Consider the following 24,687-nt stretch of genomic DNA (forward strand, 5'->3'; position numbering starts at 1 on the left):
CATTCTTCTCAACCGTACATGGAACATTCTCCAAGATAGACCACATGCTGAGCCACAAAACATGTCTCCAAAAAATTAAGAAGATAGAGATTGTATCGACAATCTTCTCAGACCATAATGCGCTGAAATTAGAAGTAAATCACATACAAAAACAGAAAACTAAATCAAACACCTGGAAATTAAACAGTGCTCTACTGAACAACGAGTGGCTTAGACAGGAAATCAAAGAGGAAATTAAAAGATTCCTAGAAACGAAAGAAAATGAGGACACGAGTTACCAAAACTTATGGGACACAGCAAAAGCTGTTTTAAAAGGAAAGTTTATAGCTCTACAAGCATTCCTCAGGAAGGAGGAGCGAGCACACATAAGTAATCTAACCTCACAGCTTAAGAGCTTGGAGAAGGACCAAAAAAAGGAGCACAACCCGAACAGGAGAAAGGAAATAATAAAACTCAGAGCAGAGATTAACGAGATGGAAACCCAAAAAACAATCCGAAAGATCAATGAAACCAAGAGCTGGTTCTTTGAGAAAATTAACAAGATCGATAAGCCTCTAGCAAAACTCACAAAGAAAGGGAGAGAGAAAACCCTAATAAACCGAATCAGAAATGAAAAGGGGGTCATTACAACAGAAACTACAGAAATTCAAAGGATCCTCAGGGAGTACTTTGAGAAGCTTTATGCCACGGAACATCAAAACCTCGAGGAAATGGATAAATTCCTAGATTCCTACAGACTCCCAAGGCTGAACCAAGAAGACCTGGAATACATGAACAGACCTATCACCATCAAGGAAATTGAAATGGTAAAAAAAATCTCCCCAAGCACAAAAGTCCTGGTCCGGATGGATTCACTAGTGAATGCTTCCACATCTTTAAAGAGGAGTTACTCCCAATCCTCTTTAAGCTTTTCCACGAAATTGAAATATCAAAAACACTTCCAAACAGTTTCTACGAAGCAAATATCACACTGATACCAAAAGCAGACAGAGATACCACAAAGAAAGAGAATTACAGACCGATATCCCTGATGAAAACAGATGCAAAGATCCTCAACAAACTACTAGCAAATAGAATCCAACTACTCATCAAAAGATCATACACCATGACCAAGTAGGATTCATCCCAGGGATGCAAGGATGGTTCAATATTCGGAAATCAATCAACATAATCCATCATATCAACAAAAGAAAAGATAAAAAGCATATGATTATATCAATAGATGCAGAGAAAGCATTTGACAAGATCCAGCACCCCTTTATGATGAAAACCCTAGCCAAAATGGGTATAGAGGGGACCTTCCTCAACATAATTAAAGCCATCTCCCACAAGCCTACAGCAAGCATCATCCTCAATGGAGAAAAACTGAGAACATTCCCTCTAAGATCAGGGACGAGGAAAGGATGCCCACTCTCCACTGCTGTTCAATATAGTACTGGAAGTACTTGCAATAGCCATTAGGCAAGAAAAAGATATTAAGGGCATTCAGGTAGGAAAGGAAGAAATCAAGCTCTCACTATTCGCAGATGATATGATACTATACTTAGAGAACCCAATAACCTCCACCAAAAAACTCCTAGAAACAATAGACTCATATAGTAAAGTTGCAGGCTATAAAATCAATACCCCAAAGTCCATGGCTTTCCTATATGCAAACAGTGAGAGAGAAGAAAGCAACATGAAAAAAACAATCCCATTCACAATTGTGCCCCAGAAAATCACGTACTTAGGAATCATCTTAACTAAGGAAGTAAAGGACCTGTACAAAGAAAACTACAAAACGCTACTTCAGGAAATAAAAGAGGACATGAGGAAATGGAAAGATATCCCCTGCTCATGGGTCGGGAGACTTAACATTGTCAAAATAGCAATACTACTGAAAGCATTGTATAAATTCAATGCAATCCCTATAAGGATACCCACGACACTCTTCAAAGAAATGGAGCAAACACTCCTGAAATTTATATGGAACAATAAGCCCCCACGAATAGATAAAGCAATTCTTGGGAAAAAGAAAATGGGAGGAATCAACCTCCCGAACTTCAAACTGTACTACAAAGCAGTAATAATTAAAACAGCATGGTACTGGAACAAAGGCAGAACTGCAGACCAATGGAACAGGGTTGAATACACTGACATCTCCCCTCAATCATATGATCCTCTAATCTTTGATAAAGGTGCAAGTAATGTGAAGTGGAGTAAGGAAAGCCTCTTTAACAAATTGTGCTGGCATCACTGGACGGTTACATGCAAAAAAATGGGCTCAGAACTCTGCCTAACACCGTGTACAAAAGTAAGATCAAAATGGATTAAAGACCTCAACATCAGACCAGAAACCATAAGGTACATTGAAGACAAAGTTGGCAAAACCCTCCATGACATTGAAGCTAATGCTATCTTCAAAGATGCCATGCCACTGTCTGAGCAAGTGAAAACAGAGATAGATAAATGGGACTATCTTAAACTAAGAAGCTTCTGCACCTCCAAAGAAACAGTGACCAAAATACAAAGACAGTCTACAGAATGGGAAAGGTTATTCGCCGAATACACATCTGACAAGGGGTTGATATCCAGGATATACAAAATACTGGTTAAACTCCACAAGAAGAAAACATCCGACCCCATCCAAAAATGGGGCAATGAAATGAACAGAAACTTTCTCAAAGAAGAAATCTGAATGGCAAAAAAGCACATGAGAAAATGCTCTACATTAATCATCAGGGAGATGCAGATCAAAACCACAATGAGATACCATCTCACACCTCAGAGACTGGCCTACATTCAAAAGAACAAAAGCAACCGATGCTGGCGCGGATGTGGCGAGAAAGGGACACTCCTTCACTCTTGGTGGGAATGTCGACTGGTTCAGCCCTTCTGGAAAACAGTATGGACGATTCTCAAAAAATTAGAAATTGAGATCCCATTTGACCCAGCAATACCACTCCTGGGAATATATCCCAGAGAGGCAAAAATGTATAGTCGAAGTGACATCTGCACTTGTTTGTTCATTGCAGCACTCTTTACAATAGCCAGAAACTGGAAGAAACCTGAATGCCCAAGAACAGATGACTGGTTAAAGAAACTTTGGTACATCTACACAATGGAGTACTATGTAGCTCTTAGAAAAGATGAAGTCATGAAATTTACATACAATTGGTACAACATGGAAAGTATCATGCTAAGCGAAATGAGTCAGAAAGAGAGGGAAAGACATAGAAAGATTGCATTCATCTGGGGGATATAAAGTAACAAAATAGGAAATTAATAGCCAAGAATAGCTGAGATCAGCACCAGGAGGATTACTCCATAGCTTATTGGCCAGTCGGGCATTCTAGAGGAAAGGGCAGCTCAGATAGAGAAGGGAACACCAAATAAAGGGTGTTTGGAGGATCCTCCCAGGAGGGGAGATGCATGTCGAAAGTGGACTATGGACTGAACATGTTTGCCACTCAATGCCTCTTTTGCAGACCACAACACCTAAAAGGAGAGAGAGAACACAGGGGATTGCCCTGCCACAGAGGCAAGGGGGGATGGGGGGATGGGGGTGGTGGGGATATTATCCATGGTGTTGGAAAATGGGGACTGGTGGAGGGATGGGTATCTGATCATTGTATAATCAAACCCAAGCACAAAAAATTGTAAATCTACAACTGTACCTCATGGTGTTTCACTAATAAAAAAAATTAAAAAAATATTCAGCATTAAGAGTCAAAAATGAAAAATATACCCCACGAATTCAACCAAATTGAACTGAAATAATTACAAATGCACAAACAAGTCAGTCAGTGTGAGGACTGGGGTTGGGTGAGTCTCCCCGTCACATCCACGGTAGCTCTAATTTGGCCCCTGAGTTCTGAGCTCAGTAAGAGCCCTCAGAGCCAAATAAGAGACATGGACAAGAAGTGTTACTTGCCTTCCCATCACTGCACCTTGGGGCAGGGCCTCTTACCTCCACCAAGGACCCCAAGAAACCTATTGGATTCATACTTCACTAGATAAATTCTTATGTTTTATTAAAAAAAAGAACAGTAGAAGAGACAACTGCCTCACATCCTAACTGGATGTGTGGGGTCCAAGATATGTTTACACTCACGTGATAAAATAGGAGAAAACAATTTCTTTTAAACAACTTGGTTGGGGGGGGGGGAGGCAACTTCCTCTGACCTTACCAGGGAGACCGTACAGGTGGTTGCTCGAGAAGTCCAGAGACTAGTCAGGAATTCGAGACAAACCTAGATAGTGGGCACACGTGGGGCCCTTGAATCTTGGCGACAAAATTCCATCCTTGTTTGACCCAGCAGTGCCCAGTCTGGCTGAAGTTCTCTTTCCAATTTGGTGCTATCGCAGTCTCTTCAAAACAGGGTATAATGCTGAGACGATTGACAGACTCTCTGGTGTGCAAAGCACACGACTCGCTGTAGCTCTGTCCTGGGGGTCCTGTCCCAGCATAGCTACAGGCTCAGGACCCAGAATCCTCACAGCCCTGCCCTCACCTGTGCTGTCTCCCCATTCTCACCCAAACCAGCAGTTTCCAGGGAGGCTGAATCCCAGAGCTCAGGAAGGAATGGAGCGAACAGGAGATGCAAAATGATAGGAACATTTCCTAAAGCATTTAGCTAAAACCCACTGGTAACATTATTTCTCCCCCCCCCCCTTCTTATTGATTCACCGTGAGGCACAGTAACAAAATGTTCATGTTTGAGCTTCAATCACACAATCATCAGACACTCATCCCATCACTAGTGCACGCTTTCCACCACCCAAATCCTCAGTATCATCCCCCCCCCCATAACGACCACCATTCCACACCTCCCCCTTCCTGTGTGGCAGACAATTTGCACAGTAATCTCTTTCTCTACTCTGGTTATCTTCAATATTTCAGACCAGTCCTACCACCACTCATACATGCTGAAAAGACCATGCTAGACAATGTTTTGTATTGCTTCGTTTGCCCTAGGAATTTTAAAAGTTTAATAATTAGGGTCTGGAGAGATTGCTGCAGCAAATTACGAGGGTCTGAGATTCATTTGTGTGTCTCTGGATCGTGGCTGTGTGGGAGCGTCAAGTACAAAGTGACCATATATGGGCATCATCTCAGAGTCTCATCTGGGTGGGGGAAAGGAGAAAGGCTGACTTCTCCCCTGTCCTGTGAGGCCTGGTGTTTCCTGTCACTGCCACCCTGTACCTGGTGCTTTTTGCTGAGTTCTAGAAGATGGTGGAAGCCTGGATTCGTAGGGGGCAGGTGGAGGAAAGACACCTGCCCCTGCCTGGAGTGGCCCAATGAAAGTGGCCTATGGCAAAGTCAAGAGACATCTATGCAGTAAGTTGCTCAGGTCTGAGATTCATGTGTATGTGTCTGGATTATGTCCATGCTGGACTTTAAGTAGACAGTGGTCGATGTGGGTGTCACCTCTGAGTCCCATTGGGACAGGGGGAAGGAGATGAAAACGTTCTTAAACTGATGAAATCTCACTTTAGCTAAAGATTTTATTAACATGCTTTACTCTATATTCAGAACATTAAGGAAGATACATCTTTTTTATCAATCCTCTCATTCTCATTTTATGTTTTTTCTTCCTTACACATGTAAAGTAAGTCATCCTGGATCATAATTAGTAATTTACTAAAAGATAAAAGAAATGAATAAAACCATAAATCATTCATTTTGCATTTCTCATTATTAGACACTCCTGGCATGACAGAAACACTTTTATGATTTTGTTCTTGACAGCAATTTGGGCAGGTACAATGGAATTTGCATATGATAGCTCATGAGTGTCTCAAGACTTTATCCATTACCACTAGCTGATACACTGAGCACTACAGGGGGGACCAGGACACAGACAGGAAGTAAACGTGGAGAATGCCAGGTGTGGCCCCAAAATCAAAGAAAATACATATTGTCTGCATTTGGGTAAGAACAGGTTTTGATAACGATTAGATACCCATCCATTTTATCCCAATTTAGTCGTGTTGTACCTGGGCTGATAATGTGATTCTAATAAGAAATGTACCTTCACAGTTTAACTTTATTATTGACATTGAATCTATAAACCTGTTTCTATTTTCAAAGTGAAGAGGATTTAATTGCACATTTGTGATGTTGAACAGGTGACTTTGGAAGGTCAGCCAAACAGGAGAGCTGCCTCAGTGGTGTCACCATGTGATGGGAGGTGGGAATGTAGATACTAATCCCCAAGTTCCAGTGTCTCAGGAGGGTGAATGGAGGTTGAGGTTGGTCCACAATGAGAAATTCATTAAAAGTCACACCTGCAATGGTCTCTGTATGAGCCTTACTGTAAAAAGGGTCCCTGGGCTCTGGAGTGTGGCATATCTGGGGGTGGCGGGAAACTGGGGGCTCAGGGAGATGCTCTGTGTCCTTGTATCTTGTCTCACTGTGAAGGGGTCAGTGCTGCCCATGTCACGGGAGATGGTCTCTCCTCTACAAAGGGTGAGGGGTGGCGAAGGATTGCGGAAATCTGAATGTCCTCTTAGTGAGTGGGTGGAAGAGGAGAGGTCAGGCAGTTCAGGAGAACAGAACTCCCAGGTGTAAGGTGACCACGTAGAATCTATCTGGAAGCAGGTCAATTGGCACAGAGTCTGTCTGAGAGCAGAAGGAAGGAACCAGCACACAGCTAAGTGGACACCAGAATTTCTCTTTCTGATCAAGTGACTCTTACAGAAGACAGTGATAATTCTACAGGGTCATTTTAATTTCTATAAGAGAATAATGTGTTCCTCAGGCCCCAGAGAAGTCATGATCCTGTCACTGGAAACTTTTCATCAGGAAAGAGAGAATGTGATAAGTCACTACTACCCATAACGGGGATGGAGGCTCAGGGCCACAACCCACAGGACAAGGTGCCCATGGGGTCAGCCGAGAGGTGAGGGGCAGGACGGTCCTGATCTCCACAGAAACATGATTCATCTGTTCATGAGAAACGTTTCCTCAGGGGAGAGTCCTCAGAGCCTCCTGGGAGCCTGCGCCCCTGAAGCTCAGCCTGCTTCCTCCTGCAGGTGGTTTGTGTCTGGGCCCACAGGGCCTTCCCCTCACTGTGTGTTTCGCACAGTAGTACAGGGCCGTGTCCTCCTCCCTCAGGCGGCTCATTTGCAGAGAGACCGTGTTCTTGCTGTTGTCTCTGGAGATGGTGAATCGGCCCTTCACAGACTCAGCATAGTATGTACCAGCACCATCACTACTTATGCTTGAGACCCACTCTAGGCCCTTCCCTGGAGCCTGGCGGACCCAGGACATTGCATAGCTGCCAAAATTGAATCCAGAGGCTGCACAAGAGAGTGTCAGAGACCCCGCGGGCTTCACCAAGTCTCCTCCAGACTCCACCAGCTGCACCTCACATTGGACCCCTGCAAACACAAAGACATCCTGGTCAGGAAACTCTCCTCACACAGAGGATCTGCCTCTCCCATCTCTCCCATGCTCCATGTCTCTATCGCCCATGATTTACCTCCTAACAGAGCCACCAGGAGAAGCCAGCTCAGCCAACACACCATTTTGTTTCTGTCTGAGTCAGGATGGAGCCCCTGGGAACCCCTGAACTGACTCCTCTCCTGGAGCAGATGCTGGGCTGGCCTGTTTTCATCATAGCACAGAAAGGCTCATTTGCATATTCTCCTCCTACATAAAACATTCTATTTGTACCTAAAGAGCAAGTGAAGGACTCTAGAGCAACTGTCTGTTTCTGGGGGTGACTTATGACCCGGAAAAGATTCTCTCATGCAATTATTATATGAGGACCAATTTAATTTGTAATATTTTGTCCTTATTTTTGATTACTATCTTGTAATATTTACAGTGACACTTCTGTTTAATGTATCATTTGTCACAGAGAAGCTTAAATATCTTATAGAATTTTCTCATAACACATTGTAAGAGTTGGTCCTATTATTGAGACAAAAGAAATATACTTTATGACAGCAAGTTATAAATGAGTTGGGAACCCAGAATTAAAACAGAATCAGGAGTAAGGAAGAATGGCCAGATGGCACAGCTCTGATACCTGGGAAACCTGAGGCAGGATCCTGTGTCTGCTGTCTCTGCTGTTTCTCCCAGAGGAAACATTTCTGAGGTTAAAGATGTTTATACTGATATCAAAGCACCTCGGATGTGTAAAAGCTTAGCTCATATAGACTAAGTCAGGCAGCTGACCTAAGAATGTCGTTCTTCTGATGACTCCTGGTTCTAAGTGAAAACTCTCACTGTTTTAAGCACTAGGAGCTCTCGGTTCATGAACATGTTAGTCTCCTGACCCTCCAGCCCTTCTCTCTTAAGTATGTCTTTAAAATACTCATCCCATGGCTTGTCCCTGTTCACCAGGATTGGTCCCCAGTAACAAGAGATGTAGATGAAGCAGAAGTGTAAACTTCTTCCCTTGCACTAGGTGACCAAGGTTCATTTCTTGCACTTCGTATGGTTTCACATGCCCCTACCAAGAGTGACCCCTGAGTACATAGCCAGCAGTCTATACAGAGTGGCACAACAAATAAAAACCAACAGGGACTGAAGGATAGCACTGGTAGGGCATTTGCCTTGCAACACAGCTGACCTAGGTTTGAACTCTAGTATCCCATATGCTTCACCCGGCAATTTCAAGAGTAATTACTGAGTGCAGAGTTAGGAGAAATCCCTGAGAAATGCCAGGTATAGCTCCAAAACCAGACAAAAACTCACAAATATTACCAAACAAAATATGGGCTAGCAGCTGTCAAGAATTTCTTACCTATAATAAGAACAACAAATTGTATTTATTCTGAATTTTGCCTTTACCTGGAGGATGTTGGAGACTAGTGTGCATGAAGTGCATGGGGTGTGACTCTTTACATCACCCCGACCCCACATCTCTTTCTTACCATGTCAATATTTGATTAACAGTAAAAACCACAGGAAGCCATGCCCTACACAGAATACTGATTATAGATCAGTAATATTTCATGAGTGTTGGCATATATGGACACCCGTGCAGTGATCATCACACCCAAAACAGTGGATGAACCCTTTACCCCAGAGTTTCTCCTTGGCCCATGGTATTCCTCTCCCCATACCTCCCCCCTCCCTCACGCTCTCTGCAGTACTTCCTGATTGTGTAAGTGAGTGTAGGGTGTGATGATGGAGATTCTCTCTCAATAGGCTTACACTCTAAGGATATATTGTGTGTTTTTACTCATGAATAAAGGCATCTTGGATTCCTCTCAGTACTGGACCTTTAAAATAGGTCACATGAGATTTCTGGAAGGAGGGAGAAAAATGAGGAAAAGCTGTTCTACATCTTACATGAGTATCAAAAGCTATCACGATCACGATCACGACCATCCTGTTGTTATCGATTGCCTCAAGCAGGCCTCAGTAACATCTCCTTCGTCCTAGCCCTGAGATTTTATAAAGCCATATTCAATGCTCTTTCAGGGTTAGGAGAATGAGACCCATCATTGTTAGTGGTATTTGGCATATTGAGTACGACACGGGAAGTTTGCCAGAATCTGCCATGTGGGCAGAATTCTTTTGGTAACCTGCCGGGTTCTCCAATGGAAAAATGAGATAATAAGATGTCAGGTGGCCGGAAATGTGGCCGAGCTTCCGGAAGCTGGGTTTTATATTTTCTGCATCTTAGCCATTGATGGGACCACCCTGGCGCTGGCAACAGCTGGTAGTTGTGACGCCTACCTACTGGAAGATGGGGGATCTGGGTGGAGAAGGCCCAGTCCCAATCCGAGCAGGCTTGGAGATCTCAGCCCTGAGACCCACATGCCTGGGTTCCTCTGCCAGTTCCTTTATGCATGAGGCTTATCCGGAAGTGTGGAGAGTGGTCTCAGCATGGCTGTGGCTGGTTCTGGAGGTCTTTGGCTGCTGGGGCTCTGCTTGAGTGGGGACTCAACCCGCCTCCCTCCAAGGGGTCCCTGTGAGGACAGCCAGACGCAGGGGCAGGAGACTTTCAAAGAGAATGCTGTAAAAATAATAAAAAACCAACAAAGTACCGATTAATACTCACCATACCAGGCATTGAAATCCGGGGGCCCTGATGGGGGTGAGTGTTGGGGACAGGAGGATAGATCACAGGGAGTGCATTGGGAGTGTGAGGGTATCACTGAGAGTGGAGCTGCTCTGGGAGCGATGGGGAAGGGTCCTAAGAAAGACGCTGGAACTGGGCGTGGATGGAAGTATGTGGGTTCATGGGGCTGAGTGTCTCTATGTTGTGACAGAATATTGGCGCATGTGGATTTCTAGCACATGGTGATCCTCTTTTGCCCCCTGGTGGGTCTGAGACCCTTTCCCAGGTGGCTCCTGAGTGCCCTCTGGTGGTCATCAGCACCCCTACAGTCACAGAAATGTTGAGAAAGAAAAAATTTACTTGTTAATTTAATAGTCTCTGGGTCTTGGCCATTGATGGGATTACCTGGTGCCGGGGGCAATTGGTGGGTGTGACCTCTGCCTGCTGGAAGATGGAGGATCTGGATGGAGGATGCTCAGCCCCGATCCTAGCAGGCATGGAGATCTCATCCCAGGGACCCGCATGCCTGTGTTCCTCGGCCGGTTCCTTCATGCGTGTGGAGAGTGGTCTCAGCATGGTTGTGGCTGGTTCTGGAGGTCTTCGGCTGCTGGGGCTCTGCTTGGGGTGGTGAGGGAAACTTAACCCGCCCCCCTCCAAGGGGCCCCGGCGAGGACAGTCAGGCACGGGGCCAGGAGACTCGGTTCAGACACTATAAAACCCAGCTCCCGGAAGAGAACAGCGCAGAGTCTCCTGAACCCGTGCCTGGCTGTCCTCGCCAGGGCAACCTTGCAGGGGGCGGGTTGAGTTTCCCTCCCTGCCCTGAGCAGAGTCCCGGCAGCCAAAGACCTCCAGAACCAGCCACAACCATGCTGAGACCACTTTTCACACGCATGAAGGAACTGCCCGAGGAACACAGGCACGTGGGTCCCGGGGCTGAGTTCTCCAAGCCTGCTCGGATTGGGGCTGAGCTTCCTCCACCCAGATCCTCCATCTTCCAGTAGGCAGGGGTCACACCTACCAACTGCCCCTGGCACCAGGTAATCCCATCAACTGCCAAGACCCAGAGACTATAAAACCCAGCTCCCAGAAATTCAAGGCCTTGAATAGTAACAATGATGGGTCTCATTCTCCTAATCCTGAAAGAGCATTGAATATGGCACGTTTTAAAATCTCAGGGCTAGGACAAAGTCGAGACGTTACTGGTGCCTGCTCGATGCAATCGATGAACAACAGGATGATCATGATCGTGAACTTGTGAAAATCAATATCACTGTCAGTAGATTACTCTGGATGTTTGATTCACAGACCAGTAAAATTTCCAAGTCCCACTAAGGATCAGTATCCTTGAATATAGGCTAGGTATTTGATATTTTATGAAAATTTGAAGAATGCCTGTGAACAGAAATATAGCTTCTTGCAGTGTCTTTGAATTCAGTGACTTTGAATATTTTCTGAACATTTTTTCTCTAGTAAATAGATTTTTTTCTTTAAAGTGTGTCATATCCATGCCAATCAGGTTCCAAATGGACCAAAATCAGATGCAGGACAAATGAACTGTTATTACTGCCTCCTTCTAGGAACCTCAGCTCATCTGCCCCCTGTCTGGGGGGACACACCCTGGTGGTGCTGGACATTTGAGAATGGACCTGTCCTAAGGGTGAGTGATGGCGGGGCAGGAACCCGAGGTCACTTTGACTACAGGACGGATTAGTTATTATGGTGTTCTGATTCTCTGATGGACCTTACCCCCTGCTGGCCTCAGTGCCCCTTTCAGTCCTGAGCGCCCTCTGGTGGCCCTGGAAAGCCCTGCAGCCCAGCATGTTTGTGTCTGGGCTCACCCTGACTTCCCCTCACTGTAATACACAGCTGTGTCCTGGTGGGGAGGGGGGGAGTCACTGAGCGAGCTCAGCTGCAGGGAGAACTGGTTCCTGTTCATGTCTCTGGTGATGGAGACACAGCTCTTGAGAGATGGGCTGTAGTAAGTGTTTCCATCATTACATATGTGCCCCCAAAAGAGCAGGAGCTTCCCTGGGGGCTGGCGGATCCAGCCCCAGCAGTAACCACTGGTTGTGATGGAGAATCAGGAGACAGAGTGGGTGAGGGAGAGGGTCTAGGAGGGAGCCACCAGTCCTGGGCCTGACTCCTGCAGGGTCATATCAGACACTGAACCTGGGTACACGGGGAATCAGTCACTGTCAGTCCCTGCAGTCACTCCCTCCCCTAGACCCTGTCACATCTGGAAGACTCACCCAAGGTGGCTGTCCCCAAGCAGAGGAGAAGACCCCACAGATTCATCTTCTTGACCACAGCTCTGCCTTCCCCAGAGACTCAGCCCTGAGTGAGGAGACAGCTAGGATCTTCATAGCCCAGAGAACATTTGACCCCAGAGACTGATAGGGATTTGCATGAGATGAGCTCCTTGGTTATTAGTGTAGACCTCTGACCTCAGGTCCCCATTGTCCATTGGGGCGCTGAATTCAAACAACCTGTCTGATGGATTGAGCACTGGTCAAAGGGGCGCATTGAAACAGGTCATAGGAGGGTCCTGACTTACTCAACTTCATAATCAGAGAAGATGAAAAGATCAAAATTCCCTCAATATGACAGGTCTTTCATATATACATAAAATAGTTCACGTTTTCCCTCATCTCTTACCAACTCTAGAATTAACCCTTTTGCCTTTATTTAAACTCTGTGTTTTGCAAAGTTATTCCTAATGCAGATGCAACGGGTTTTTGATATTCCCACACCAATTCCACCTCCTAATGGCCTTCCTTTCTCATTGTCCCCATTTCCCCAACCACTCCTGCTAGCCTGCCCTTTCAGTGGGCACACAGTGGTTATTTCTGTTACTTGTTACAATCAAATGACTAGAGGAATTACCAAAATTACTTCAGTAAAAGGGGTTGAAGTGATAGCACAGTGGGTAGGGCCTTTGCCTTGCACACGGTTGACCAGGGTTTGATTCCTCCGTCCCTCTCGGAGAGCCTGGCAAGCTACCCGTGATGTATTCGATATGCCAAAAACAGTAACAATAAATCTCACAATGGAACAATAAATCTCACAATGGAGACGTTGCTGCTCCCCCTCGAGCTGCAGAGTGAGCTCGCACCCGTGTCTGCAGAGTGTTCGCAGTGCGCCCTAGAGAACAAGAGTCCTGCTGTGCTGATGGCCACAGACCCGTGTCCTCAGATGCCCTGTCACGGTTTCTCCTGCAGCAGGGTAGCCTCTCTCTCTCCCTTCCCGGCCCGAGTCCCAGTCCCTCCTGGGCCCCTGCTCAGTTTCTCTCTCTCCTGTCAGCCCTAAACACTCTGGGCTGAGCCCGGATCTGCTGTTTCCCTTAGTCCCAGGATCAAAGTCCCCTCACTCAGCAGGACTGACTGGAGGGCGGGGAGCTCAGTCCACCCTCAGGGGCTCTCCCACCCTCAGTCACGACTATGCTCAGGATTAGAGCGTTCATGCATGGGGAATTGCCTTCTAGCTGTAGATAGTTTTACTGTTCATGTATCAGCTGTAAAATTTCAACAGATTTTGCCATGAATATGTTCCTAAACCTTTCTGTTATTTCTAGTGAACTTCCTACTATCATGTAATTGTAGGAATGTGTGGATGAAGTTTCCAATCATGCTGCCTTCATAAATTTTAATGAGCTGCATATTAGTCTAGATCTCAAGGACTATGCTGCTAGCAAGTAACTCTAGGCTTCTTTCTCTTGATTCCATATGCAATAATCAACAGGAAACTTGTATTCATAATATAAGACACGGTTCCATTTAAAAATATTTATTTTTTCAAAAACTACAGTTTGTGTTTACCAGGAGGAAGAAGAGGCTAACGACAAATGACACAACAGATGTGGACAGTCCCTGGCAATGAGTTGCTGTAGACACCGCAGTAACTTTGTAAACCACAGATGGACAGTAAGACAAATGCAACTATACGTACACCAATTACAAAAAATCACAATAGAATAAAAACCTATTTCTATTAAAATAACTTGTTCAGGAACAGAACATGCAACATACTTTGTAAAATGGAATTTAACAGTGCATTTGGTAGACTCTTCCACAACAAGTGGATTAAAAATTCAAACTAGAGGAGGAAAGAACATATTAAAGTATGTCTACTTGAGTTTATTATATTTCCTTTATATTATTTAACTTTATATTATTTAACTCACCAACTGCCATGTAACCCCAATAACGGCCAGGATCCAAAGATTATCACACTCAGCTCCCGGGAGAAAACAAGGCAGAGTCTCCTACCCTGTGCCTGACTGTCCCCACCAGGGCCCAACAGCTGAAGACATCCAGGCCCCAGTCAAGGCCATGCTGGGACCACTCTACACACACTTGGATAAGCCTCACGCATAAAAGAACTGGCAGAGGAACCCAGGTGTGTGGGACCTGGGGCTGAGATCTCCAAGCCTGTATGGTTTGGGACTGGACCTGCCAGTAGCTAGACAGTTACACCCACCAACTGCCGTGTAACCCCAACATCGGCCAGAATCCAGAGATTATCACACTCAGCTCCCGGAAGCGCGCGGCCGCGATATCTTATCATCTCATTCCTACTTTGGACAAACTGGAAGGCTACCGAATGTAACCTGCCTACACGGCAGAGTCTAGCAAACTCCCCGTGGTATACCCAATATGCCAAATACCAGTAACAATGATGGGTCTCATTCTCCTAATCCTGAAAGAGCCTTGAATATGGCACTTTTTAAAAAAATCTCAGGGTTAGGACGAAGGAGACGTTACTGGGGCCTGCTCAAGGCAATCGACGAACAACAGGATGGTCGTGATCGTGATTATTTAACTTTAAAATAACAGAAACCAGCCCTTTACAACCTCCCCCATGACTAGAGTCCCAGGAGCAGAGCGCCTCCAGGTGGTCACATGCATCTCTGCAGATCCCAAGATTTCCTAAGCAGGTTTGTGTCTGGGCTCACAGGGACTTGCCCTCATTGTACTCTCACTGTGCGTCTTGCACAAAAATACACTGCTGTATCCTCAGTTACTGAGTTGCTCAGTTATAGGTATACTTGGTTCTTGGAGGTGTTTCTTGAGATGCTGACACGGGACTGAACACTTGGGTTATAGTATATGTTTCCAGTACTCCCCGTAGCACCAATCCAATCCAGCCCCTTTCCAGGGTCATGGAGGACCCAGTGTACAGGATCATTGGTTATAGAGAATGCAGAGACAGAGCAACTAAGGGATAGTGTTTGCGAGGGCATCACCAGGCTTGGTCCCGACTCCTGCAACTGTACATAGGACAGGACATCTGGAGACAGAGACCCATAGTGACTCAAGGGTTCAGAGGCTCCATGCCCACCTTGGAGCCTCTGTCCAGGGGATACTCACATCCTGGAGCTGCCACCGGAAAGAGGAGGAACCAGCACTGATGCACGTTCCTGCCCATGAGGTCCATGATCTTAGACACCGTGTCAGGGGAAAGGGAGCCCGAGTTGGGCTGAGAGTGAACATGGTTTTAATCCTGGGTCCTGAATGCAGATTTGCATAGGGGAGCCTCTGTAGAGAAAGGAGGGGACCCGGGTGAGGCTAGTGTGTGGGCTCCCTAGAAAGAGGTGCTGACTGTGGCTCGGAGCACTCAGGCCTGTCCCTGGGGTCCTGTCAGAGCCGGGCCTCTTCCTCCAGCACAGGAAACATGCTGAGGGGTTCTCAGGAAATAGGAATTGCTGAGGTGCAAACGGCAGCTGGGGAGAAGAGTCCCTGTGTCTCTGGTCCCTGAGGACCAAACCCAAAGTCCCCTGGCCTCTACCCTGTAGACAGTCCACTGCCCCTCCACTTCCCTGTGTAGTGGCTCCTGTTCTCTCACTGCAGATGGAAAACCTGGGGCCTAACAGGCAATATAACTGTCGTAGGAAATTCTGACTTGATTTTCTGACCAATTCATGGGCAACCAATTTTCAGTCTGTTTTCTCTCTCATTCTGCATGAACATTCCTTCACCTGGAGAAGCTTCATTCCTTAATATCCAAGATAGTTATTAGTTTGGATTTTTTATTCTCTTTTGTATTGGGACAAAGACGATGTTTCTTCTTAGGTGACCTTCTTGGTGTGGTTGGCCTCGCCACCAGCACTTCAACCTGGTCTGTCCTGTGTACAACTCCATGTCCAAAAGATGATCATGAACCTAAGGACCCTGTTCTTGGGGGTCACCTCTGAAGAATTCCAACACTGTCAGGTGCTTAGAAAGACCCAGGAAAGGGTAGTTAGCACACTCTCTATTAGGCCAGAGTTTTGGTCTTTGTGTAAAGGATCACAAATTTTCCAGATGTACAATGTGCAAGCCCTGAGCAGTGACACGTGAGGCCCTACACTGCCCTCACATGCATGGAACCTAGACACAGTCAGTGTCACATAAGTGTAGCCCTAATTCCATGGAGCACCGGTGGGTTCAGTTAAATCTAAGGTACCAGAAAGTGTGATTTATCACTGTATCACTGTCATCCTGTTGTTCATCGATTTCCTTGATCAGGCACCAGTAATGTCTCCTTCATCCTAGCCCTGATATTTTAGAAAGTGCCACGTTCAAGGCTATTTCAGGGTCAGGGGAATGAGACCGATCATTGTTACTGAGTTTTGGCATATCGTATATGCCACGGGGAGTTTGCCAGACTCTGCTGTGTAGGCAGGATACTCTTGGTAGCCTGCCAATTTCTCCAAGAGTAAAAACTAGATAAGAAGACGTTGCGTGGCCCACAAATGCGGCCTGCTCTTCAGGAGCTGGGATTTATAGTCTCTGGCTCTTGGCTGTTGATAGAAAAACAGAGCACTGGGGACAGTTGGTGGGTATAATGTCTACCTACTAGAAGATGGGGGATCTGGGTGGAGGAGGCGCAGACCCAATCTGAGCAGGCTTGAAGATGTCAGCCCCGGGTCCCGCATGCCTGGGTTCCTCTGCTGGTTCCTTCATGTGTAAGGCTCGTCCGAACATGTGAAGAGTGGTCTTAAACGGCTGTGGCTGGTTCCAGAGGTCTTCAGCTGTGGGGGTCCTCTCGGAGTGGGGAGGGAAACTCCACCTGCCCCTCTCCAAGGGGCCCCGGTGAGGACAGCCAGGCGCGGGGGCACGAGATTCTGCTGTAATATATCAATTGATGTTTTAAAAAGTCACCCTTAAGCATCAAAAGTGATTAAAAAAACACTTAATAAGTTCAATAAAATTCTACTAAAAAAACAGAGATAGACGAACAGAAACTCAGGCTACATGATTATTGAAAAGAATGGATATTGCACCTCTTGTACAAGGTGGCTCTAGTTGGATTAAGAAAAATTCTCATATAGAAAACACATGACTCTCTGTGGCTCTGTCCCAGAGCTCCTGCAAGCCCAGTACGGTGAATCCTCAAAGATCCGACCGCACCTGCACTGTCTCTGTGAACTCCACCCTTGACAGCAATTTCCACGGGATCTGGAACCCCAGACCTCAGATACAATCTGGAGAGGACAGGAAGATGCACAATGATGGCACCGTTTCCTAAAGATACTTCACCAAACAACAGGTATCTTGAGTCTATGAAAACTTGTTTCCAAACACCAACTTTAACTGTAGATTTTACAAAATATTTTAAAAATTACTTTCAGCATAATAAATAAGATGAATTTATTTTTTCAGTACTTCTTGACCCATTTTCTGGGTGTTTCAGTCTTAGAGATGAGTACTAGAGATATCCTTATCATTAAAAATGTATTAGAAAGAAGGTAAGAATCAGTTAGAAAAAGTCTAGATCATTCATTTTGTGTTTTCTCATTATTAGATACTCCTGTCAGGAAAAAAGAATTTTAATATTGCTCATAATAGCAATTTGGGTAGGTTCAATTAAGTTCTTTTCTCGTGTGTGTCCCAAGATAATTTTCCAGGACCACTAACGATACCTGACAACTACAGATAGGACCAGGACACAGATAGAAAGTAAACGCAGAGTACTTCAGGTGTTTCCCAAGCCAAAGAAAAACATAGATTGTCCATATTTAGATAACATCATTTTTACATAATAATTATATATGTCATTTATAAAAATTTATCTTAATAAGGCCCTCTCGTTGATCGTTGATTTGCTCGAGCGGGCCCAGTAACGTCTCCATTGGAGACTTTGTTGTTACTGTGTCTGGCATATCAAATACTCTCGGTAGCTTGCCGGGCTCTCCGAGAGGGGCGGAGGAATCGAACTCGGGTCGGCCATGTTGGCCGCTTGTAAGGCGAACGCCCTACCCACTGTACTAATCTTATTAGTTTTTAATTTAACCACAGTGAGAAACACAGTTACAAAGTTGTTCATGACTGGGGTTCATTCATATAATGTTTCAACAACCGTACCGTACCATCACCATTGTATATTTCCCACCACCATTGTCCCAGTTTCCCTCCCAACTAATTTCTCTAGCTGCCTGCCTGTCTCTATGGAAGGCACTTTAAAAAAAAAAAACGTTTTAATTGAATCACTGTGATTGCATTACAAAGCTGTTCATAATTTGATTGCAGTCATAAAGTATTCAAACACCCATCTCTCCACCAGTGTACATTTCCCAGAACCGGTGTCCCCAGGTTCCCTACCAAACCCCCCCACCCCTCACCCCCTGCCTGTCTCTGTGGCACGCACTTTTTTTCCTATCTCTCTATCTCTCTATTTTTAGACGTTGTGGTTTGCAATATTGATACTAAAAGATTATCCAGAATACCCGTTACCTACTTTTAACCCTCAGATCTTGTCCAGTGTGATCATTCCCAGCTATTATTTTTATAGTGGTATCTTCTCTATCTTACCTACCCTCAGCCCTACACACACTTTTGGTTAATTCCAACCACTAACCAGTTCCTCAGCCACTGATTTCTTCTTTTTTAATTTTTCTAATATAGGTATATACATATGTATATTTATATAGCACAAATCAATGCAGTCATTCTTTATCTGTCCCTTGCCTTCTGACTCATTTCACTCAGTATTATACTCTCCATGTCCATCCTTTTCTAGGAAAGTTTCATGACTTCATTTTTCCTGACAGATGTAAGATATTCCATTGTGTAGATGTGCCATAGTTTCTTTACTCAACTCTTCTGTTCTTAGGCACTCAGGATGTTTCCATATTCTGGCTATGGTGAATAGTGCTTCAATGAACATAGATGAACATAGGCCGACCCGAGTTCAATTCCTCCGCCCCTCTCACAGAGCCCGGCAAGTTACCAAGAGTATCTCGCCTGCACCGCAGAGCCTGGCAAACTAACCTTGACGTACTTGATATGCCAAACACAGTAACAACAAGTCTCATGATGGAGATGTTACTGGGCCTGCTCGAGCAAATCGAACATAGAAAAGAGTTCGGAATTTCTTTCTTCTTTGTTTTTGGGTCCCCAGGGTGTATTCCCATAAATGGTAATGATGGATCAAATTTCTAGTATTAGCAGGCACTTTTCTTCACTCTCTCTCTCTCTCTGTCTTTTATTTGGGGCATTATGGTTTGCAATACAAATACTGAAAGGTTATTATGTTTATTGCTTTAATAACTTACAACACTCAGAGATTGTCCAGAGTGACGATTTCTAACTCATTTTCATATTGGGCCTGTCTCTATCCTAACTGACCTTTGCCCCCACACACTTGTGGCTAGTTTACAACCATTGAAAAATCCTTTTGCCCCTGTTTTTTCTGGCCTTGGATATTAGTCAATAATATGTTTTTATATCCCACAATTGAGTGAAGTCATTTTTGGCTCTGTCTCTCTATTTCTGACACATTTGTCTCAGTATGATACTCTCCATGCCATCCATTTATGGGCAATTTTAATGACTTCATTTTTCTTAACAGCTGCACAGTATTCCATTGTGTTGATGTACCATCGTTTCTTTATCCAGGTGTGTATTCTCAGGAACTCGGGTTGTTTTCAGACTCTGGTCACTGTGAATAGTGCTTAAAAGAACAAAGAAGTGCAGATGGTATTTCTACTGTGTGTTGTAGAGTCCCCAGAGTATATTCCAAGAAGTGGCATTGCTAGGTCAAAAGGGAGTTCAATATCTAGTCTTTAGAGTAATGTTTCCCAAAAGGCTAGGTCAAAAGGGAGTTCAATTTCCTAAAATTGCTAGGTCAAAAGGGAGTTCAATTTCTAGTCTTTAGAATAATGTTTCCCAAAAGGCTGTCCAGTAGGCATTTCCACAAAAAAATAGGAAAATTCTCTTTCTCCCGCATCCACGCTAGCACTGATTCTTCCTGTTCTTTGTGCCAGTCTCTCTGCTGTGAGATGATATCTCTTGGTTGTTTTCATTTGCATCTCCATGCTGATTTGGAAGATTGAGTATTATTTCATGAGCCTTTGGCCCTTTGAATTTCTTCTTTGAGGAAGTCTCTATATATTTCCTCTTCACATTTTTGTTGGAGTTGGATTTTTTCTTGTAAATTTCTACCAGTGATTTATGTATCTTTGTCCATAACCCCTTATCAGATAGGTATTAGGTAAATAATTTTTCCCATTTCTTGGGATGTCTTTGTATCTTGGCCACCATTTGTTTTGAGGTGCAGAAGGGTATTAATTTGATGTAGTTCCATTTGTTTATCTTTGCTTCCACATGCTTGGTCAGTAGTGTTCATCTTTGAAGATGACTTTTGCTTCAATATCATGGATGGATTTGCCTATGTTTTCCTCCATGAATCTTATGGATACAGATTAAATGTTGAAGTCATTTATCCATTTGATATGACTTTTATGCATGACATTAGATAGAGTTCTGAGTTCTTTTTGTTGTTGTTGTTTTACATGTAGCTGACCAGTTTTTCCAGCACCACCTGTTGAACAGGCATTCCTCACTCAAATTATACTTCTCTCCCTTTATCAAAGACTAAATGATCGTATTTTTGAGGATGTGTGTCAGGATATTCAACTCTATTCCATTGATGTTCCAGTCTGTCTCTATTCCATTACCAGGCTGCTTTTATTACTACCACTTCTGAGTACAGTTTGAAGCTGGGGAAGATAAGGTCTCTCTTCTTCTTTTAGTCTAGAAAATCTTTAGCTATTCATGAGTATATATTGTTCCATACAAATTTCAGGACTTTTTGAGGTATTATTTTAAAAAAATATCATGGTATCCTTATAGCGACTGTATTGAATATGTACAATGATTTGGTGAGTGTTGTCATTTTAACAATGTTAATTCTCCTGATCCATGAGTAGGATATGTGTTTCTATTTCCTTGTGTCTTCTTATATTTCTTAATGTAGTCTTTGTATAGTTTTCTTTGTATAGATCATGAACCTCTATACTAAAGTTGATTTTGAGATACTTGATTTTGCTATTCACTACTGTGAACGGGATTTTAAAAATATTCTTATTTATCTCTTTCTCTATACACACACACATATATATATATATATATATATATATATATATATATATATATGAAAGCTGTGAACTTTTGGGTATTGGTTATTTAAACTGCCACTTTACTGTACAAATAGTTTACTAGGAGCTTTTTTTGTACTCTTAAGTATATCCTGAGTATAGTATGGTATTATCTGCAGATGTCGAAAGATTGACTTCTTCCTTCCCGCTTTGGATTCCCTTGGTATCTTTTCTTCCCTAACTACTATGGCAAGAACTTCTAGAACTATAGTGAATAGAAGTGGCGAGAGAGGTAACACTTATCTTGTTCCTGATCTTAGAGGGAAGGCTTTATTTTTTCAAATTGATAATAATACTTGCTGTGTGCCTGTGATAGATGGCTTTGACTATATTGAGGAAGGTTCCTTCAACTCCAACACTGATGACAGGTTGTTTTTATTATGAATGTTTGCTGGATCTTATCAAATGCTTTCTCTGCATCTATTGATATTATCATGTGGTTTTTATTTTTATTTTATTGATATGTTACATTACATTGATTGCCTTGTGAATATTAAACCTTCTTTGCATTCTGGGTGAATCCTACTTGATAATAGTATATGATCTCTTCGGGGAGTGTTTGGATTCCCTTTGATAGAATTTTGTTTAGAATCTTTGCGTCTGTGTTCATCAGGGATATCAGTCTATAATTTGTGCATGTGTGTGTGTGTGTGTGTGTGTGTGTGTGTGTGTGTGTGATTTCTGTCTGCTTTTTATGTAGGGTTGATAGTTGCCATGTAGATTCTGTATGGGAGTTTTTATGTTATTCAATTTCTTGGAAATTCTGGAAAAGCACTTGAAAGAATTTACTAGTTAATGCATTCAGGCCTGGGTTTTGTTTTGGGAAATACTTATAATTACCACTTCAATTTCCTCAATGATGGCAAATCTGTTCATGCTTTCCAAATCCTCTTGGTTCAACATTGGTAGGCTATCCAAGAGTGTATCCATCTCTTATAGGTTCACTTGTTTCATGGCATAAAGATTCTCAAAGTAATGTCTGATTATCCTTTGAGTTTCTGTTATTTCTGTTCTGATGTTCCCTCTTTCATTTCTGATTCAGTTTATTACCATTCCATCTCTTTGAGAGACTTGCTAGTGATTTATTGATCTTTTTTTTAAAGAAACAATTCTTATTTTCATTGATCTTTTGGATTCTTTCTTGGATTCCATCTCTTTGATTTATTCTCTAACATTTATTGTGTCCTTCCTCCTGCCTGGTTTGGGCTTCTTTTGTTGGTCATTTTCCAGGATCATAAGTCATGGGATTAAATTATTTATGTGGGTCCTTTCTTCTTTCCTGATGCATGCTTGCAGAGCTATACTCTTATCTCTTAATATTTTTTTGTTGTGTCCTACAAGTTTTGGTATCTCATTCTAATTTGTTTCCAGAGATATTTAGATTTCCACTTTGATTTCCTCTCTATCCCACTCTATCCCACTGGTCATTTAGCAATGAGCTGCACAATTTCCAGGTGGTTGGTTTGATTCTCCTCTTCTGTGTGTGATTTATTTTTATTTTCAGTGCATCATGGTCTGAAAAGATTGTTGATACAATTTCTATCCTCTTAATTTTATAGAGCAATGTTTTGTGTCCCAGCATGTGGTCTATCCAGAAAATGTCCCTTGTGCACTGGAAAAGAATATGTATTTGGAATTTGGGGGATGAAAAGCACTGTATATATTTACTAATCCCTTCTCTTCCATTTGTTCCTTTAAAGCCAATATTTCCTTGCTTAGTTTCAGTCTGGTTGATCTATCAAGGAGTGACAAAGCATCATTGAAATTTCCAACTACTATTGTGTTGCTTCCAATGTCCTCGTTTAAATGCATCAGCAGTTTTATATATTTTGCTGGCTGACATTGGGTACATATATGTTTAAGAGTATAAATTTTTCCTGATGTACATATCACTTGATTGTTAAGGAATGACCTTTATTGTCTCTTATAACCTTTCTCAGCCTGCAATCCATGCCATCAGATACTAGTATGGCCACCACAGCCTTTTAAAACATGTTCTTAAATAATTGTTCTTCACCCTTTGCTTTTGAGTCTTTTTCGCTCTGACTATCCAAATGTGTTTCTTTTAGGTGACAAAATGTTGGATTCAAGTTTTAAATCCATTCTGCCACCCTGTGTCACTTACTTACTCTAATTAGATCATTGACATTGGGAAAGATTATTGTCTTTGGGTTTTGTGCCATCTTTATTTAGAAGATGATTGCATTTGTTTGCCTAACAGAAGCTTCTTGAGGTTTTCTTTCAACATTGATTTTGAGTCTATGACATTTATGAACTGTTATTTATTCATGAATTATTGTATCTTTCTTTTGATTGTGAATGAGAGTTACTAGGTAAAGTAATTTTTGTGAAGATTCAGTTTGATAAATTTTTTAACTGTGCCCTAATATATTCCTAGGACCCAGAAGATTCAATAGATAGGTCTGCTGTAAATCTAAAAACATTCCTTTGAATATAATTTCCTTCTTTTTCTTGTTCTTTTCAGAATTGTATCTCTATGGTGCTGGTCCTTCTGATTACGGTCTCTTCTAGCTGGTATCCTTTGGGTTTCTTGGATCTGGGTGCCTGTGATCTCCATCTCTGGGGACTTTTCAGCCAAGATGTCTTTAACTATTGCTCTCTCACTGGCGTTGCCCCTCTATCCCTCTGTGACTCTGAGTATTATTACCTTGTTCCTCTAGGCCCATCCATCAGGGGAGAGTCCTGTAGAGCAAGGATGGCAGAAACTGGAAACCGAGGCAGGAAGATATTTGCAGAGACCATGGAAACTTTCTCCTTTTTATGGAAAAAAAGAGCCTGACCTGGGAAGGCAGACAGTCACTGAGAGATGCTGGCCCAGTTCTGTTCTGGTGCCTTCCAGAAAGCCAGAGAAAAGAACTCCCCATGAAGGCAGAGGGGCAGAGAGAGACATAGTTATCCTTACCATGAGGCCATAATAATACCTACAGGGTCATTTTAATTTCTACAAGAGAATAATGTACCCCTCAGACTCCAGGGAAGTCATGGTTTCACTAGTGAAAACTTACAACATGAGAAAGAGTGAGACAAACTCCTTTCCACGGAGGACACAGAGCCACAACCTGCAGGACAAGATGGCCATGGGGTCATCTGAGAGCTGAGGGGCAGATCAGTCTTGATCTCCACAGAAAGATGATTCATCAGGTCATGAGCAACGTTTCCTCAGGGGAGAGTCCTAAGAGCCTCCTGGGGGCCTGCGCCCCTGAAGCTCACCCTGCTTCCTCCTGCAGGTGGTTTGTTTCTGGGCCC

At 43.5% G+C, this 24,687-nt stretch overlaps 1 gene segment (V, D, J or C); it reads right to left on the minus strand.

Moving 5' to 3' along the window:
- Window positions 1-7,539, minus strand: part of LOC130023182 (immunoglobulin heavy variable 3-23-like) — a 35,689-nt gene extending 28,150 nt beyond the window's left edge. The window contains 3 exon segments of the V gene segment in view: window positions 6,397-6,573; window positions 7,058-7,365; window positions 7,467-7,539. Coding sequence covers window positions 6,397-6,573; window positions 7,058-7,365; window positions 7,467-7,512 — 531 coding nt within the window.
- Window positions 7,540-24,687: the final 17,148 nt, after the last annotated feature.

The sequence above is a fragment of the Sorex fumeus genome, unplaced genomic scaffold, assembly GCF_029834395.1.
Source record: "Sorex fumeus unplaced genomic scaffold, SorFum_2.1 ptg000022l, whole genome shotgun sequence".
Lineage (NCBI taxonomy): Eukaryota > Metazoa > Chordata > Mammalia > Eulipotyphla > Soricidae > Sorex > Sorex fumeus.